A 17,971-nucleotide genomic window follows, 5' to 3' on the forward strand; every position below is an offset into this window, starting at 1 on the left:
CAGAAACTGTCTTACAAGAACAAAAGATCGGAAGTTCAACTCTAGGACTCGAATGCGCACATCGCGGTGTCAGTGCTCTGCTCGGTTCTGCTGGGAACAGGGAGATGTGAGGACAGAAGCAGAAAGCCAAGGCCTCTCAGTGCCAATGCACCAATTATGTCATCATTTATGGGCTGCTTCTTCTGTGCAACGATTGCTAGACTCCATGAGAGTCATCAGCTAAGCACAAAATCCAGTCCACCGCACTGTGCTCTGATGACTTGCTCACTGACAGCACGGCCATACATAGAAATCAATGTCTAAAGCCCCCAGGTGCTGGAGGAACTTGGAATGAAGAAGTGGTGGGGGGTGGTCACTTCAAGTTGAAAAGATCAAGAAAAAGTGTCTCAAGATCTAGAGCTTGAAGATGTATTGAATTTTACGGAAAGGGGGTTGGGGGGCAATGTCAGAATTCCCAGGTTTAATTCACTTTCATTTACTCCCCCAAATCACACGAACAGAGGTAAAAACGCGTGCTCTGGTAGATCTGTGGATGCCCCACTACAGGAAAACACACTAGGGACTTTTTCTAAGAGAGAACAACAAAAAAGAAGCAACGAGCATCCTAAAAAATAATCCTCTTGTTTTGTTTTCTTTTATCCCAGCAACGATATTGCAACCGCTTGAAAAGAAACGCATGCACATTGTAAAATGGGCTTACAAAAGGAAAACTTAGCTTACCGCTGTTCCTCAAACACAGCAAAATCATCTACTTAGTAAAAATACACGTGTACAAAAAGGGAACTGTAACCAGAGGCACACGTGAAGTTACTTTGTCACTCTTTTGCTGACAGAAAGTTTGTGCCTCTTTTAAACGACCACTGGTTTCATGCTGGTTATGCTGTGTTGTCTTCAAATCCTTTTCTTTGTTGAAATGCCTCCCATTTGTACTGAATTCTCTTTAATTTCTCAGGCCCAAAGCTAGAGTCACTTCTCCTTTCTCACAAGGTATTTTTATTCTACCAAAGGATCTTTGGATGAAAGGATCCCTAGGGACAGGACATTTATCAAGGAAGGGAATGGCGAAAGTTAAAAATGAATATAAAATATTTGTTAAAGGCCTCAGTTAAGAATTCATATGAGGGAAATTCTGCTGAAACAAAAACATTCAAGCTAAAAATGTCAACCGTCCAGTGGTGCACTGAATAATGGGCCCCCGAAGATGTCCACACCCTAATCCCCAGAATCCGTGAATGTTACCTCATACGGCCAAAGGGACTTTGCTGGTGTGATTGAGTTAGGGGCCTTGAGACGAGAGATTAAGGATCTTAAAACGGGATCTTGAAATCTGGGTTATACGTTTGGCTCCACATGTATTCACTAGTGTTCTCATCAGAGGGAGTCAGGAGAGAGAGGACCACAAAGGAAGTAGATGTGATGCCTGAACAGAGGTCAGAGTGATGGCGGGAGGGGGCCAGGGGCCAAGGAGTGCAGGGGGCCTCCAGAAACTGGAAAGGAAAGGCAAAGAAACAGGTTCTCTCCTCGATCCTTCAGAGGAACCAGCCCTGCCAATGCCTCGGCTTTAGCCAAGAGAAACCAATTTCAGACTCTGGTCTCCATTAACCGTAAGAAAATAAATCTGTATTATTTTAAGATACTAATTTTGTAATTCGTTACAGCAGCCACTGAAAACCGGTGCACATTCTGACATAAGTAGTAGAAAGAAAAAGTCTCAGTGGTTTTGTCAATGATTCTTTTCTATGTTGCTGTTAGACATTTCTGATTTCCTGTATAGATTTAGGAAACGTAATTTTTTTAACGTTAACTTTTTTACATTTAGAATTGTGGTGTTATGAGGGACATGGAAACAACAGGACACAGATTTGATGTTTTGGTTTATCCCAAACCAATCCACTTTGGTAGATTGATGCCCACTTGAAGATGCTGTGTTTTACTAAGTCCCCAACAGGTCTGGTGCAGACCCGGCATAGCTCAACTCACCCTTCAGGGGGTCAGGGGGAACGCTTCTTGGCAAGAGAAATAAATTTCTCACTGATGGTAAAAATTGAACAACCAAAAGCCATTACTTTGCCTCAGGAACTTAGGAAGAGAAAACACATACAGGTTTTGAGGAGGTGTTTTATGGTGGGTTTGTTGTTGTTGTTGTTGTTGTTGTTGTTTGGTCAGTTTTTCCTTTGTATAGGAAACTCAGCCTTTGATTAGCAAATCTGACCGGCAAACTGAGTCGTTACAAAGTGTCTAGGACCCTGCCAGGCACATGGTGCTTGTGATATGAGTTTGTTAAACGAATTTTCATTCTCCCAAATTAAACTGGTAAATCAAGAACTTGGCCATTGCATTTTAGGAACCCCTGCAGTTTAACCTAAAAGCAAAGTGAAAATAACTTCCAAAATAGTTTAAAACAGAAGAAACATCAGGAGCCTGGGTGGTTCCATAGCATGTGACTTCCCCACACTTCTTATCTTACTGGATTCCATTAGAGTCCATTGTTCTGGAGCAGCTGTCTCAGACTTCTCTGGTGTAAGTCATTTTCTTCTTCTCTAACTAAAAACGTTGGCTTTAATTAAAATCCTTAATCTGAAGAGGATGCCAATACTTCCAAAGGTATGGGTTCTGTATTTCTACAAACTCAGTGACTGGGCCACTTTCCCTGCCTAAAATGCGGCGCCAGCCCCTCTCTGTCCTTTGGGATGGGAGAGTCCTCACGACACATCAGTGATAGCACTGGACCATGCGGCCAGAAGAAACATCACATGCAAGGAAACAGAGAGAGAAGGGAGGACTGGAAAACACAAAGCGAGGGTAAAGGAGCTGGAAAGAATCTGTGGGTCTAGAAGGAAGGCCCAATCAAAAGGTCTCTCAGCCTTCCTCTTTGCCCTTTCCAGCCTGGCCCCTAGCTTATGGACATTCTCCGATACTCCTGGGTGCCAGACTGGAGAACTGGGAAACAATGAGGGGTGAGAAGCATCACAGAGTGACGGAACCTGGATTTTAGCTGGCCCTTTGTCATTAGCTCTTCCCAGGCCTTCTACGAATACTATAAAGCAGGGGCCAGTGGGGTCAGGGAGGGGAGCACCGAGGAGCTGGCCACACAGGATGAACAGACCCTCCCCCAGGAGCCCGGACATCCCGTGGTTAAAGAGCGTAATCACTGACAAGGAGCTCCAGGGGCTACCTCAGCACAGGGAGGCCAAGGAGGGAAAATCAGAAGAGGGACCTTTTAATGTCAGTCGTCTGTTATTATCCTTCCACTGGACAACTGGAGCCTCAACATTTCCTTTCCGATTCTATGACGGTGCTGAGACTCTGCGGTCCAAAAACAATGATAGAGTTCTAAACTACCCCTTCCTTAGAAAGCTGAGGAATTCAAAACCAAAAGAAAATGCGAGTGAAAAAAAACCAAGTTGGCATGTGGGGACTGTGTCTCTGGACTGGCGCACCAGTGCCTCGCGTGTGACCAGTGTTCACTAATCTATTCAACTAGCGAATGTCTTGGTTTTCAAAGATCTTTGAAAATCAATTCTGTTCCCCAGTCAGGTCAAATGTCTGGGAAAACACACCTGTGAAATCAGAATGAATAAGCAAGGGAATGAGAGAGAAAATGGTCTTATTTCCTCCCCCTTTTTGAAAGGGAAGTGAAACAGTTTTTAGATTCTCTCATTGCAAAATCCAGGCAACTAGCCATAAACAATCCCAGTTTTAATAAAACCAGGAATGGACTAAGATCGGGCACCACCTAATACATCCCACTTACTTAGGCAGCCAGAGCCACCTGAGCACTCCTTTCTCTAACTCGCCCAGGATGGGCAGACACTTTTGTCCTGCTTTTGACTCCTACCCACTGCTCCTTGTAAGAACCCCACCTCTGAATTCGGTGGAAGTTCTAGCTCAGCATTGGTTCTCGTCAGAATGAAGGCCCCAGAACACAGACCTCCTTCAGCCACCACATGAAGTCTGTATCAGATCAACTGCTAACAGCACTGCTTCTGGAGATCAGGGTGAGGCAGGGGGAGGGGGCCTGTTGAGCCCATTAGTACCTGCTGGAACTATGAGGGACCCCAAGAACAGTTTGGACCCTGGAGACGAGACTCTCACACCTAAAGCAAATGATAAAGCACCACCAGGAACTCTGTTCCATGTCTTCTTTTGGTGCTTAGAGCTGCCAATCATTTAATAGAGCATTTATTGACTCAATAAATATTTTTTTGAGCCCACATATGACCAGAACTGTGCTTAGGCACAGCAGGAGTTACAGAAGAATTGAAGCTCAGTCTCTGCCCTTTGTGCAGGCCTGGGACCAGGGCTGAGCCAAGGAGAGGAGGCTTGGAATGGCAGCATTCCAGCCCCTTACTCCCTTTGCTCCCTTGGGAGAGCAGTTTCACAGCCAACTGGCTGACTTTTACAGACGGAGTTTTGAGTAAAAGCCTTTTATCTCTGCATGTTTCCCCTCGAAATGGTCCAGTGAAGTGTCTTGGAGGCAAGAATCATAATGGCCAACCCACAGAAATTTGTTTCTTGATTATATGTTCCTGCAGCTGCTTCCAAGAAGGCTTAGAGGGATTGTGCGACAGAACGAAAGGGACCCTGGGAGCTAGACCCGCTGCCACCCGGTGGTGAGCACGCACCGCCTGTCCATACTCACCGTTCTGTGTCCCTCGCCTTTCCATTCTAAGTAGGCTCGGATAGTGGCCAGCCCGGCATATTCCCCCTGGGCCCCACTGCAAAGACAAGAAGAGAAGGATCAGGGCTTTGGGCCTTTCTGCCTTCATTTATTCACTCAGTATTCACACACGGCTGTGTGCTCACCGACATGGGACCCAAAGTCACTCCCAGACACTATGGAAAGTCACTCATGGTGGTCCCTGCATAAGTCCACAGTACTTGAACCGTACCCAGTCTGCACAGTGAAGCTCCCCCCGACTCTTACGCAGAGGGGGGCCTTTCAACCCTTGTTCAGAACCATGAACCTAAAAAAATCTTTTTTATTATGGAAAATTTCAAAATTATGCAAAAATAGAGAAAAGAATATAAGGAACTGCCATATACCTGTCACCCAGCTTTGACAGCAATTATTGGATTTTGATCAATCTTGTTTCCAATTCTATCCCTCACTAACCCTCCGCACTCCAAATTAGATTATTTTCAAGCAAAACTCAATCATATCATCAATTCAAATTTCAATATGCATCTTTCAAAGATAAGTATTATTTTTTAAAAAAATGTAACTACACATTATCACATCTAAAAGCACAAAAAATGATTTCTTAATATCACCAATCACTTAGTCAATGATCAGATTGCCCCAAAAGAACTACGCACTTGGAACGTGGCACCACTCCCGCCAGTCTCGGGCCGGCTTTCCCAGGCCCCAGATGCACACAGCTGCCAGCGGCTGACCATACCCATCAAAACAGTCCTTAGGGCCCCACTTTCAGAGCGCACTTAATGACTAACATCCCAGTGAGCGATGCTGAGTCAACCATAAGCTGTTACATAATGGTCTCAGTACACTCTGCAGGGAGGAAAGGGAAGTGAGTAATAGGGTTTCTCATCCCATTCAAAATATACCTATTTCCTCCATTTGCAAAACTACACCATCCTTTGACTCTGCAGAAGACCCAGTGGCTTGGCATTCACCCCTTCTAGTCACCAGTCATTCTGAGATCATACTCTGAAAGGACAAGGCTTAAGAATAAATTAGATAAACTTTCTTTTATTTCTTAACTAAAAGCTAAAATTTTGAGCATTGGAAAGTTTTTTTAAATCTTATTTTTCAATTACATTAGATATTATTTATCACCTGACTATCAATTACATTAGATATTCAATTACATTAGATAGTATTTGTATTAGTTTCAGGTATACAGCATGGTGGTGAGACAAGAATATTATTTTGAGGGAAACTAACATGAAACCAGTTGGATCTGAAATGTCTGTGGACTAGTCTAGGGATATTGATGGTTTGGTGTTAGGAGATGGCAGAATTGATGACCAGGCATTCGGCAAGGAGTAAGCACAGGTAAGTGCAGTAAGCACAGGTAAGTGGCCGTGTTGTTGTTGCCACCAGCATTTTATATCACCCTTTCTAATCCTTCCTACACCCCCAAGAGGCAGGTACCATTACCCCCATTTTGCACGTGAAGAAACTGAGGTCAGAGTATACACACCGAAATAAGCAACAGTGACAACTGGAGTCCTTGGTGCAAGGCAGCCTGTGTCCAGAAGCCTCACACCTGCCTTGTGAGCAGTGTGCTCCTCTGAGAGTTGTGGGGGCAGCCACGGGCTTCCCTTCACAGAACCCTTGTCTAACGGATGGAACAAGGAGGTGGAGGCACATGTGAAAGAAGGCCTGACCCCAAACAACCAGGGGCACTCGGTTCCTTGTCACCCACACCAAGTGAGCTTTGCTTTGCCTCTCTGCTCTCTCCCAGGGAGAGAGTAAACACTGATATGTTTTCTAGGCTTCTGACAAACTAGTTTTAGCTCAGTTGATGTTTTTTACTTTGAAAACAGGAAAATGAATATGCCACACTTCAGCAAACCCTCACACCACTAGTTACTCAGGCCGTCTGTGCCTCTGTGTTCTCTTCTCTAAGACAGAGATAACTGTGCCCATATCGAAGGGCAGATGCGATGAGCAATGAGAAGACCCATGGGAAAGTGCTTATCATAGGGACTGGCACAAGGGAAACACACTCATTAAGTACTAGCTACCATCCTCATCTCCATCACTACCTTCTTCATTGTCATCAAGGAAGAAGCAACCTTGACCTCTTTGAAAGGCAGGCACTGTGGAAGTTACCTCAGCATTAGAATGAGCGCTTCTACACGCCTCTACGCGGATTAGCCTCCCTCCACCCTCCCACCAGCCAAACTTCACCCATTCTTCAACTAGTCCTAACTCACCTTCTATCTCTTCCGTAAAGCCTTCTGCCAAAGTCATCCTTTCCCCTATAGGAAGGGGCCTCCACAAATGGATTTTGTATTTCCCTCTGTGTTTTTCTCATGACTTCTACTCACCTTCTTTTGCAGGGAGACTAATCAAGGTGTTTAAAGTGGGAGTGAAAGAAGTGACTACACTAGATCTATGAGCCAGTAATCCAAGAAAGTCAATATGCTAAAGACTTGATCAGAAATGCTGGGGTTTTTTTCCCCCCAAGACACTCTTAAAATCAGCTATGTTTTGACTCACAAAGTGTGAAAGATAAGATCTAAATGCCACACAGGGCTTCTACTGGGGTACTAGTAAACTAAGGGGAATTATTAGTGCCACCTGTTGGTGAGAAAGTATTATGAAAGATAATTGCTTATTTTCATAACCCAGATTAAGAGACCATCAGAAAACTACTCCATGTGGATTTCTGACATCACTTTAAAAGGAAGCAGTTAGGGGCCTGGACCTGCAGAGCCAGCCACAGCAAGGAAGATTCCAGTGCATGGACAGCCTCAGACCCACAGAAGTGCCAAGTGAGCATAAGATTGAACTATTTTAGAAAAGCAAGATGCTCCAGTCATGGCATTTACTCTGGCTGGTGAGAGAACTGCTACATGTCATATTGTTTAATACAGAATGAGCAAAAACTGCAGACGACTCTTTCCATAACTCAGACTCATTCTACAAGGAATCCAGAGAAACCTATAGACTAGAAGAAGCTAGAACATCTACAAAGACTCCCAGGGGCAAATAAATTGGAGTTGATGAGATTCAACAGTTTTGTGATGATTTAAATGTAGACCCTATTATATATCATCATAAGTGTGGAAATTCAGCCCTTGCTGGTGTGGTTCAGTGAATTGAGTGCCGGCCTGCAAACCAAAAGGTTGCTGGTTAAATCCTAGGTCAGGGCACATGCCTGGGTTGCCAGCCAGGGCCCCAGTTAGGGGCTTGTGAAAGGCAACCAATCAATGTTTCTGTAGCACATCAATATTTCTCTCCTCTTTCCCCCTTCTTTCTCCTCTCTCTAAAAATAAATAAATAAAATATATGTATATATGTATTTTTAATTTTTATATATATTTTTAAGTGTGGAAATTCAGGGCAGCCAGTCAACGGGAATTTAGGGGAAAAAAAAAAAGAGAGTGGAGGATGGGGAGTGCATGGTGGAATCTGAAGATCCCATAACAGGTCTAAGGTCATAGTTTAGCTCTTTTGCCAAGATTAGAACAAGAGTTTAAGCACACAGTATACTTCCAAATTTTTTTGTCATTTTACCTTATCTTTGCTAAGAACATGGGCTAAAAGTTTGAGATTTAGAAATACCACAGTTTAGTTCTAATGGTTAAATTGTTAGATCTTTAAAACAAATTTTTATTGGGCCATCACACAAACTCAAGCCCAAGGGACACTTGGAACCTTCTGCTAGGTTTTAGAAATACGACTGCAGATGATATGTCTGTGTATGATGAAGAAGGAACACGGCGGGCTCTCCTGGATGGTTTTGCAGAATACGCATGGCCAGTAGTCACAGGTGGAAAGCATAGCACTTCTTAAGAATAAAACTTTAGGTGAATTAAGATTATAAATCAATTGTATCCTATAAAGAAGATGTTTTGGTCAGTTCCTTTGTATATTTGTCACTGACGTGCACATAACAGAAGTCAACCTTGACCTCATAAAATAACCTTTATATTCTACTTAAGGAATGTGGCAGCTGACTTTATAGATACCGTAAGAAATTTCTCAGAAGTTGGCTGCATCGGAATATTTGGCAATAGAGTATTTTAGCTGCTATTTTTATTGAAGAAGTAACAGAAACCATCGACTGCAGAATATGCTACCACCCATGGTTTCAGGTGAGTCCCAGCAGACACCGTGACAGCTGCTGACTTTTGTTTCAATTGTTCTGAGAAAACAGAGTTTGTGCTCTCAAACAACACGGGATGTTGTATTTGTACTCATCAAAGGGTGTTAAAAATGCGCCCTAGAGAAAATGATCGTGTTACAGGTCCCAACGTTTTTAAATTTTGGTGCCAGTAATTCAAGATTTGTGTAATAAAAAAAATGATCAACTATTCAGGTTTACCAGATCTCCTCATTTTAATTTCCTCTAGGTATTCCATTGGAAATCATTTTATAGTTTTTAACACACCATTTGAGTGTGCACACTGATGGCCACATTTGGTGTGTGATTTCAGAGAAGTGTTTTAAAGCCGTTTACAGGTCAGTGGGCCAATTTTATTCTAGTAATATTTAAATATCCTAAGAAGTTTCTTATAATATGTTGGGTTTTTCTAAAAAAAAAAATTTATGGCCCTGGGTGGTGTGGCTTAGTGGATTGAGCATCGGCCTACAAACCAAAAAGTTGCTGTTTCGATTCCCTGTCAGGGCACATGCCTGGGCTGTGGGTCAGGTCCCCAGTGGGGGGCCTCTGAGAGGCAACCACACAATGATGTTTCTCTCCCTCTCTTTCTCCCTCCCTTCCCCTCTCTCTAAAAATAAGTAAATAAAATCTTTTTAAAAAATCAAAAGCACAATTCATAAAAGGAAAAATTGATGAACTGCACTTCATTAAAATTTTAAAATTTGATCTGCAAAAGACCCTGTTGAAAGGATGGAAAGACAAGCTACAGACTAGGAGAAAATATCTGCAAACTATGTATCCAACAAACTGTAAAAACACGGACATCGCAATTAGAAAATGGTGCTGTGATGATCAGATATGTAAATGTGCTTAGAAGTACAAAGAATGGCTTACATTAGGATATTGGAGATTTGCTGGGTTTTCATTGTCGCTGTTTTTATGGGTGTGTATGTGGGAATGCACAACCTTCATTCCCTTACTATCTGAGGGAATTTCCCCTTTTGTGTGAGTCTAGGGAAAAGGTTAAATTTCCTAAACCCGCCTATGGAAGCAGAAAGGGACCAGACATTCCCAATCACTACCCATTCACAAGGTGCTGGACATGTGACCCAGTCTCAGTGCAAGGATACGTCAGCTTGGGACCTAATGAATCTGGGAAGTGTAATCCAAGAAATGTACAGTCACAGATTTTCCACCGGGCTGATAGATGGGTACTCTCCCCCTAGAGGGACTGATCCTGATTTGGCCTCTGCTGCCAGCCTCCCTTGGGTCTTGCTCACTTCTGAAGCTTCATTCTCCAGCTTTTCCATCTGAGAAACACCCAATATCTTCCCTGTAAATTGCCTTTCTACTCAAGTTAACCCAAGGTATTTTCTGTTGTTTGCAACCAGGAACCTGTATGTGGGGGTATCAAATCTCTCCTGCAACACAGCACCTTAAAGCCACTCATTCCAAGGCAGGTCTAACAAAGAGATAGTTGCCGTTTAGTTCCTGGAGTTTCTCCTGCCTCTAACATCAAAGCCTTCCTTGATTTGCTGTCCCCTTTCAAGTATTTGGGCCCGGAGCAAATCACTCCTCTGGATCTTAGCTGCCTCATCTGTCATATGAGGATATGCCACCTAATTCACAGGTGAAATTAATATTTTTACTATAAAAATAATGTATTCAAGTGATTTTAAAATTTGCATCAGTGCCAGAGAATATGAAGCTTAAGGTAAAAAAAAACAAAAGCAACCCTTCCCAGTGTTCCTAGCCTCATCCCCAGAAAGAAACACCATTAAATTTCTTAGGATGCCCTGGCTGCTATGGCTCAGTGGATTGAATGCCAGCCTGCAAACCAAAGGTTTGATGGTTTGATTCCCAGTCAGGGCACATACCTGGGTTGCAGGCTAGGTGCCTAGTAGGGAGCATGAAAGAAGCAACCACACATTGATGTTTCTCATCCGCTCTTTCTCCCTCCCTTCCCTTCTTCCTAAAAATAAATAAAATCTTTAAAAAAAGATCTTATGATAAATAATATATTGATGTTGGACATTTTTAAGAAAGATTTTTATTTATTTATTTTTAGAGAGGGGAAGGGAGGGAGAAAGAGAGGGAGAGAAACATCAATGTTTGGCTGTCTCTCTTGTACCCGCTACTGGGGACCTGGCCCACAACCCAGGCATGTGCCCTGACCAGGAATTGAAAGAGTGACCCTCTGGTTCTCAGGCTAGCACTCAATCCACTGAGCCACACAAGCCAGGGCTGATGTTGGACATTTTGATGCCAAACTCCCAATCATCCAAACCCTTCTTTACTTTAAAAATACCACCATCAAGTGGTCAGGAACAAAAATGATCCAAGCGAAACATTAGCTAAAAAACTGACATTATGGACAGATAGAAGTAAAATGATCAAAATAGCCCCTGTGCGGAAATGGCCCACATCAGTTTATGGTAACTTCGTAAAACCACCCACAAGAAAATTAAGTAAAGATTGGTGCCTGATTTCCAACTCCCCTTTTATTTTTTTAATTTCTTAGAGAGAGAGAGAGAAAGGGGGTAGGGTGGAGGGAGAGTGGCAGAGAGAAACACTCATGTACCCACTGTTGACCCTTGCACGTGCCCAGATAGAAAATTGAACCCAAAACCTGTCACAACGGGACAACGCTCCAGCCAATTGAGTGTCCGGCCAGGGCCTGATTCCTGTCTTACAGATCGGATAAACACGTGACTGACAATCTACCAGTGCACATACCTTGGAAGAATAGGATTTTAATTAAATTGTTGCATACCTTAAGAACACCAAGCACTACCTGGGTCTCCACTCCTATAAGCTTAAAATAAAATCCCCTCAACATGCCATTCTGAAATGTTCTTACCAAGCTGTATCTAGTTTGATATAAGCTAAATTCTACATTTCCTTTGAATTCTGGTCAAGAAACATCTGGATAAATCCAGAGGCTCTAACCTTTCTGATACCTGAAGATGGCCTTAAAGCTTCTCAAACTGGAGATCCCCAAACAAAAGCATTAGCATCATCTGTGAACTTGTTGAAATGCAAATTCTCAGCTCTCTCAGCTCAGTCATGCTGAATCAGAATTCTGGAGATGCAGGCAAGTGTGAGAACCTCTGCTTGAGAGCCTTACACACTACAAACATCAAATTACACTTTTAAGAGTTAAGGAAATTGAGCCCTGGCTGGCATAGCTCAGTGGATTGCGTGCGGGCTGCAAACCAAAGGGTCGCTGGTTCGATTGCCAGGCAAAGCACATACCTGGGTTGTGGGCCAGGTCCCCAGTGGGGGCCACGTGAGAGGCAACCACACATTGATGTTTCTCTCCCTCTCTTTTTCTCTCCCTACCCCTCTCTAAAAAAAAAATAAATCTTAAAAAAAAACCACCCACTGCTTTGTATTTCCCCCCAAATGGTTCTTCATCCTTCATCCTTCTTTCTCTTCTTCCCCGCATTCTGAGTGTTTCTTTGGAAAATCAGTTCCTAAGAAAAGGCCTCCAGCCCTGACAAGTGTGGCTCAGGGGATTGAGTGCTGGCCTGCAAACCAAAAGGTCACCGGTTTGATTCCCAGTCAGGGCACATGCCTGGGTTGCAGGCCAGGTCCCCCTCTTATACATCTATGTTTCTCTCCCTCTCTTTCTCCCTCCCTTCCCCTCTCTCTAAAAATAAATACATAAAATCTTTTTTAAAACGTTATCATTAAAAGAATTCTCTTGTATCTGACTGCCCTCCCCACCTCCAGCTCTGTAGGGGAGGATTCTGAAGCTGCACCGGGTGCAGTAGGAAAGCATATCAGGGATGATCAATGACATCAGGCTCGAGCTCAGGAAAGGAGCCGAGTGGAGAGCAATTATCAGGCGTTTGACTCTCTGCTGCAAAGTATGCATAGGACCTGTGGTAGACTCAAAGGCCAGTTTCAAAATTAGGTCCTCTTTGGGGTTACACTCTCCAACCCAACAGTGCACTTGAGAATCACCTGGGGAGCTGTGGTGCCTGGGGCTCCACCACAGGAGATTCTGGATGTAAGTAGGAGATTCTGGATACCGGGGAGTGGGGTGGGGGGCGCGGCATGGGTTGCAGCATCAGTATTCTTCAAGGCTCCCCATGTAATTCTAACACGCGCAGCCTGAACTGAGAACACTGCAACCCCAGTGGTTTCACGGTGTGGTGGCCAAACCAGCACATCAGCATCATCTGGGAATTTGTTAGAAATGCAAATTCTCGGGCCCCTCCCAGACCACTGAATCAGAAACTCTGGAGGGGGGGCTTAATATTTGAACAACCCCCCTCCCCCACCCCCAACCCCCCACCCCCGCCCAGCCAATGCACCACACAGTTTGAGGGCCGGTGACGATGCCTGTCCACACCTCCCTTTAAGAACCTTCCTGGGAGGAGGTTCTGGGGAAGCAACTGCCAGGTCTATCTATACTCACTATCACAGCTTGCAGTCTTTAAACATAAAACAACTTCCTCACTCTTATAAGCCGAGTGAGCTAATAATAACTTTAGATTGTCTTTCCTTTTAGATATCCTTGGAAGGTGTTAATTACTGTTTCTGTCTGCCTTAAACAGGGCATTATGTATAATTCTAAGGTACCAGTTCCTGGAGTGTGGCTGCGAGCTGCTGAATGAGTCTGAGAGTGTCGCTGTGTGGCGAGAAACAAGCCGCAACAGCCTCGCTGGGCACGACAGGAAATGGAAAGGTAACTAAATGTTGTTTGATTATGCACTCCACCGAGCTGGAAAAGCTGTTCAGGTTTGTAGATTAAGCAAATAAACAGGAAAAATAGGGAGAAGCCTCCTGACATTTTTAAATTCTTTAAACACCTTTGGGATCTAACTATCCCAGAAAATAGAAAGACCAAGTGAAGACCTGGCTATAGCAACAAAGGTTTTCTTTGAATGCCACAATTTGTGGGTATAAAATCTTATCATCCATATTTATAGGCCATTCTCCGATTAAATCTCAGTCAAATCAGTAACATAGAATTCCCTTTCCTGCTGTACAGGAGAGAAACCTACATCACCACTTAAGGAGGAAGTCACATAACAGAGCTTTCTTTACAGGCCGCTCATGTTCCCGGTTCTAACCTTTCCTTTGAGGGGCTGTCTTCCCTCCCGGGAAAAAAAAATCCACTGAAGAGAAAGGCCCTGTGGCGTCTATATCTAGGCAGGAACTGTTAGAGACAGAGAAAGAATAAAAGCCTTCTGTGAGCATAACACGGAACCACACTCGATCAGAAAACAGTATATGGAAGAGCCCAGAAACAGAGGCACGAAGGTCACGTGCAGAAACACGCAGGTTCATGACTGAAAACTGCTCTTCTCCTACTGAGGCATTTTGGAACCAGAGAGTTGTGTGTTGAATCCACATGATCTTAAATATTCCTTTATTCTATAGAACTTGAACTGAGCGTGACTCCTTTGTCCTCACTTTACTTATGAGTACTGGTTGCTGCTAAGGAAGGCTGAGGGGTCCGCCTCCAAACCCAGGGCAAGCCTCAAAGCCTTGCCATCATGGCATCAGCTGATGGAGAAGCCCTCTGACACCCAGAGACCCAGCGTGGAAATCAACCTATAAAGCATCTTATCATACATTTAATTGTTTCATGATATGTATGTTCACAATAAAAATAACTTTCTGTTGTATAAATAACATGTATCACAATTTAAATTTTTTTTGGCAATCTAAAAAAGAATAAGGACAAAAAGTAAAGTCACCTGCTATTCTACCACATAGAGATAAATATTTGAGTGTCTATCTATCCTTCCATATACCTCCTTCCATCTGTGCCTCTGCATAGATGTGTAAAACAGTATGGCAGTTTCTCAAAAAAATTAACAGAATTACCATATATCCAACACAATTTCACAGCTGGGTATATACCCAAAAACACTGAAAGCAGAGTCTCAAGCAGGTGTTCGTACACCAGTGTTCACAGCAGCACTGTCCTCCACGGCCAAAAGGTGAAAAAGTCCATCGATGAATGGATAAACAAAATGTGGCACACACATACAATGAGGTATTATTCAGCCTTAACAATGAAGGAAAAAAGAAAAAAAATGAAGAAAATACTGACACAGGCTACAATGTGGATGAAACCTGAAGACGTTATGCTCAGTGAAATAAGCCAGAAACAAAGGGACAAATATTGCATGATTACATTTATATGACATACCTAGAAAAGTCAAATTAATAGATACAGAAAATAGAATTGTGGATGCCAGGAGCTGGGGAAAGGGGAAAATGAGGAGTTACTGTTCAATGGGCGCAGAGCTTTGATTAAAGAAGATAAAGTTCTGGAGAAGGCTGGTGGTGATGGGCGGGCGTACAACACAGTGAATGTGCTTAATGCCATTGAATTGTACACTTAAAAATGGTTAAAGTGGTCAATTTTATGGTATGCATATTTTACAATAAAAAATATTACTTCCTAAAAATTACCCCATAACTATCTTTTCATTTTCATAAAATAACAAAAAAGGAAAGGACATATTTTTAGATTCAAAATCTTTTTGGTGACTCCACTTGTGGAGAGAACATTAGCAAAATTAAACCAAGACAGAGTTGTAACAAATCACTCACATATGGAATATATGGTGCATTCCTTCCTCTTTTCCCCAAATGATGACATCAAATCACCCAGTTCACTGGAAGCTGGGCCCCCTTTCTTTTTACAACAAAGATCAAGGCAGCATGTCCCCACCTGTCATAGCACCCACTGCTCAGGACCAGAAATACCCCCCATCCAAGCCCCAGCAACCCGTCACTCTCTTGGAAATGCGAGCTCTATCTGGGAATCTCTGGAGCTGGAGAAGGCATTACTGCCAGCAATACACGCTGATAAAGATCTCTCCCTCCTGCAAGACTGACGTGGGGTACTGAGTCTGGCTGCCAATCCTATGAGTGAGAAGAGTAGGACAGAGAAAGAACATGAGGTATACGGAGGAAAACAAGGGAAACTGAGACAATGGTTCTCAACTTTGCCTGCAAGTTGGAATCAGCTGGGGAGCTTTAAAGAAATACTCAGGCTTGGGTCCCTTTCCTCACTGTCTTTCCACATTGAGATTATGACTGAATTCTGGGATTGTGATCTGGGCATCAGAACTTTTATAAACTCAGCATGTGAGTCTAATTTCCAGGCAAGGTTGGGAAACCACTGCTTTAAGGGAAGGAAGCTTCCTCATGCTTAGGTCAACCTTCTGGGGACTCTGGATGGGACCTCAGACCTCAATTTACTCCAACAGGAATGACTTAAAAGTTGGTCTTAAAAAATTACTCTCCAGTACGACACTGAAGATGTGCTCATATTCCATCACTGGAGGGCAAAATTTCTTCACTGTCAACATTTAATAAAGTATCATTGCCTGAGGTTTAGAATTCAATCAGGTTCCTCTCATACTTTAAAAAAAAATTAAAAAGCTGAACAATGACATTTTGATGAAAGTGTACTGACGTCTGAGTCTCACGAATGTCGGTTCCTTCCTATTTATGTAATGAGGTTTGAGAGGCTATTATTACAAGAGCCCCATGTCCTTTCATTTGCCACATGCCCTCTTTCTCAGTGGTTTATGTTTTACAGATTATATTATTTTTACGAAGTACGTGGCTTTGTTACAAAATGGTAGGTAGAGCTTGATTATATCTGATTAAAACCTGATTACTTTGTTTTAGAAAGTGAGACAATAAATGTTTTCAGTTTTTAAATCATTTGATTTTTGTATCATGAAGTTGGAATTCTGCATTTCTAACAAGCTTCTAGGTGATGCCAATGCTGAGGCTACTGGAAGAGAATTACACTTGGAGTAGCGGGAGGTAGAGAACCTAGGGACAGATACCGACTCCTCTTCTGAAAATATCCTAGGATGTTAACTCACACACTGATAACATGTCTGTCTGTCTATCTGTCTATCTATTTATCTATGTATTCCCACAAAGACGGAGTGCTCCCAAACACAACAGATTCCAAATTGCCTGTATATCAGAATCACTTTGTTGCTTCTTAAAAAGAAAGATTTGCCCTGACTGGTGTGGCTCAGTGGATTGAGTGCCAGCCTGTGAACCATGGGGTCGCTGGTTCGATGCCCAGTCAGGGCACATGCCTGGGTTTGGGGGCTGAGTCCCCAGTGGAGGGAGCACAAGAGGCAACCACACATTGATGTTTCTCTCACTCTCTTTCTCCCCCCCTTCCCTGCTCTCTAAAATAAATAAATAAATAAAAGATCTTTAGTCTCAAGCTCTGAAGATTGTAATTAGTAGCTCTGGAGTGGGGCCCAGGAATTTGTATTTTTGACAAGTACCCAGGAGATGTTGCTAGAGCCCTCTGTGTTTGAAAACCACTCTTCTTCGAAGTTTTTACTTTGCAGATAAAAAGACCAAGGCCAGAAGAGGGGAAGGGAACTTTCAAAATGAGTGGCAGAACGAGCCAGGATCCAGGTTCTCCTGGCCCTGCTAGAGTGAGACATTGCCACTTCGTAGGAGTTAACATGTGTGCTTGATCTACGTCACTGATCGGTGTAGTAACTGGTTTCCAAAGATGTCCCACAAGGAACCACGAGTCTCAGCATTCACACCTGGGTGTTGTCCCCTTCCATATTCAACCTGGGCTGGCCCTGTAACCTGCTTTCACAGACAGAATGCTCTGGAAGTAAGGCTGAGTAACTGCAGAGGCTGAGCCTCGAGGTTTGCAGCTTCCACATCCTTCCCTCGTGGAGCACTCTGCTTTGAATCCTGACATCATTCTGTGAGGAAGGTCAAGCAACCACATGGAAAGGTCCACATAGGGAAGAACCAAGACCCAGGTCAATGTCCTCAACTAGCTCCTCCCAGCCAACAGCCCATCCCTAACTTCTCAGCAATGTGAACGAGGCCACTTTAGACCTTTAGTCATCTTCCCCAGTGAGCGCAACTGTCCACTCAGCTCTCAGAATGACATGAAATTATTTGTCATTTCAAACCTCTAAGTTTTAAGGTGGGTGTTATACCATAAGCAATAACTAACACGACAGAAGAAATCCCCTTACCTGTTAGGCTGTAAACAGATTTGGTCATAGCCTGTGAGCTCACACAAATCCTTCTCAAGCTCTCGGAAAAGCTGCTGGTACCCTTGAGCTTGGTCCAAAGGCACAAAGGGGTGGATGTTGGCAAATTCACTCCATGTAATTGGCTGAAGAGCA

The 17,971-nt window shown here is 43.4% G+C and overlaps 1 protein-coding gene across 1 annotated transcript in view; it reads right to left on the reverse strand.

Annotated features, from left to right (window-relative positions):
* Positions 1-17,971, reverse strand: part of GLDC (glycine decarboxylase) — an 81,150-nt gene that overhangs the window by 24,735 nt on the left and 38,444 nt on the right. The window contains exons 15-16 of the mRNA XM_024558343.3: positions 17,819-17,961; positions 4,643-4,718 (exon numbers count right to left, since the gene is read on the reverse strand). Coding sequence (XP_024414111.2) covers positions 4,643-4,718; positions 17,819-17,961 — 219 coding nt within the window. The remainder of the gene's footprint in view (positions 1-4,642; positions 4,719-17,818; positions 17,962-17,971) is intronic.

Source organism: Desmodus rotundus, chromosome 1 (assembly GCF_022682495.2).
Source record: "Desmodus rotundus isolate HL8 chromosome 1, HLdesRot8A.1, whole genome shotgun sequence".
NCBI classification, from domain to species: domain Eukaryota; kingdom Metazoa; phylum Chordata; class Mammalia; order Chiroptera; family Phyllostomidae; genus Desmodus; species Desmodus rotundus.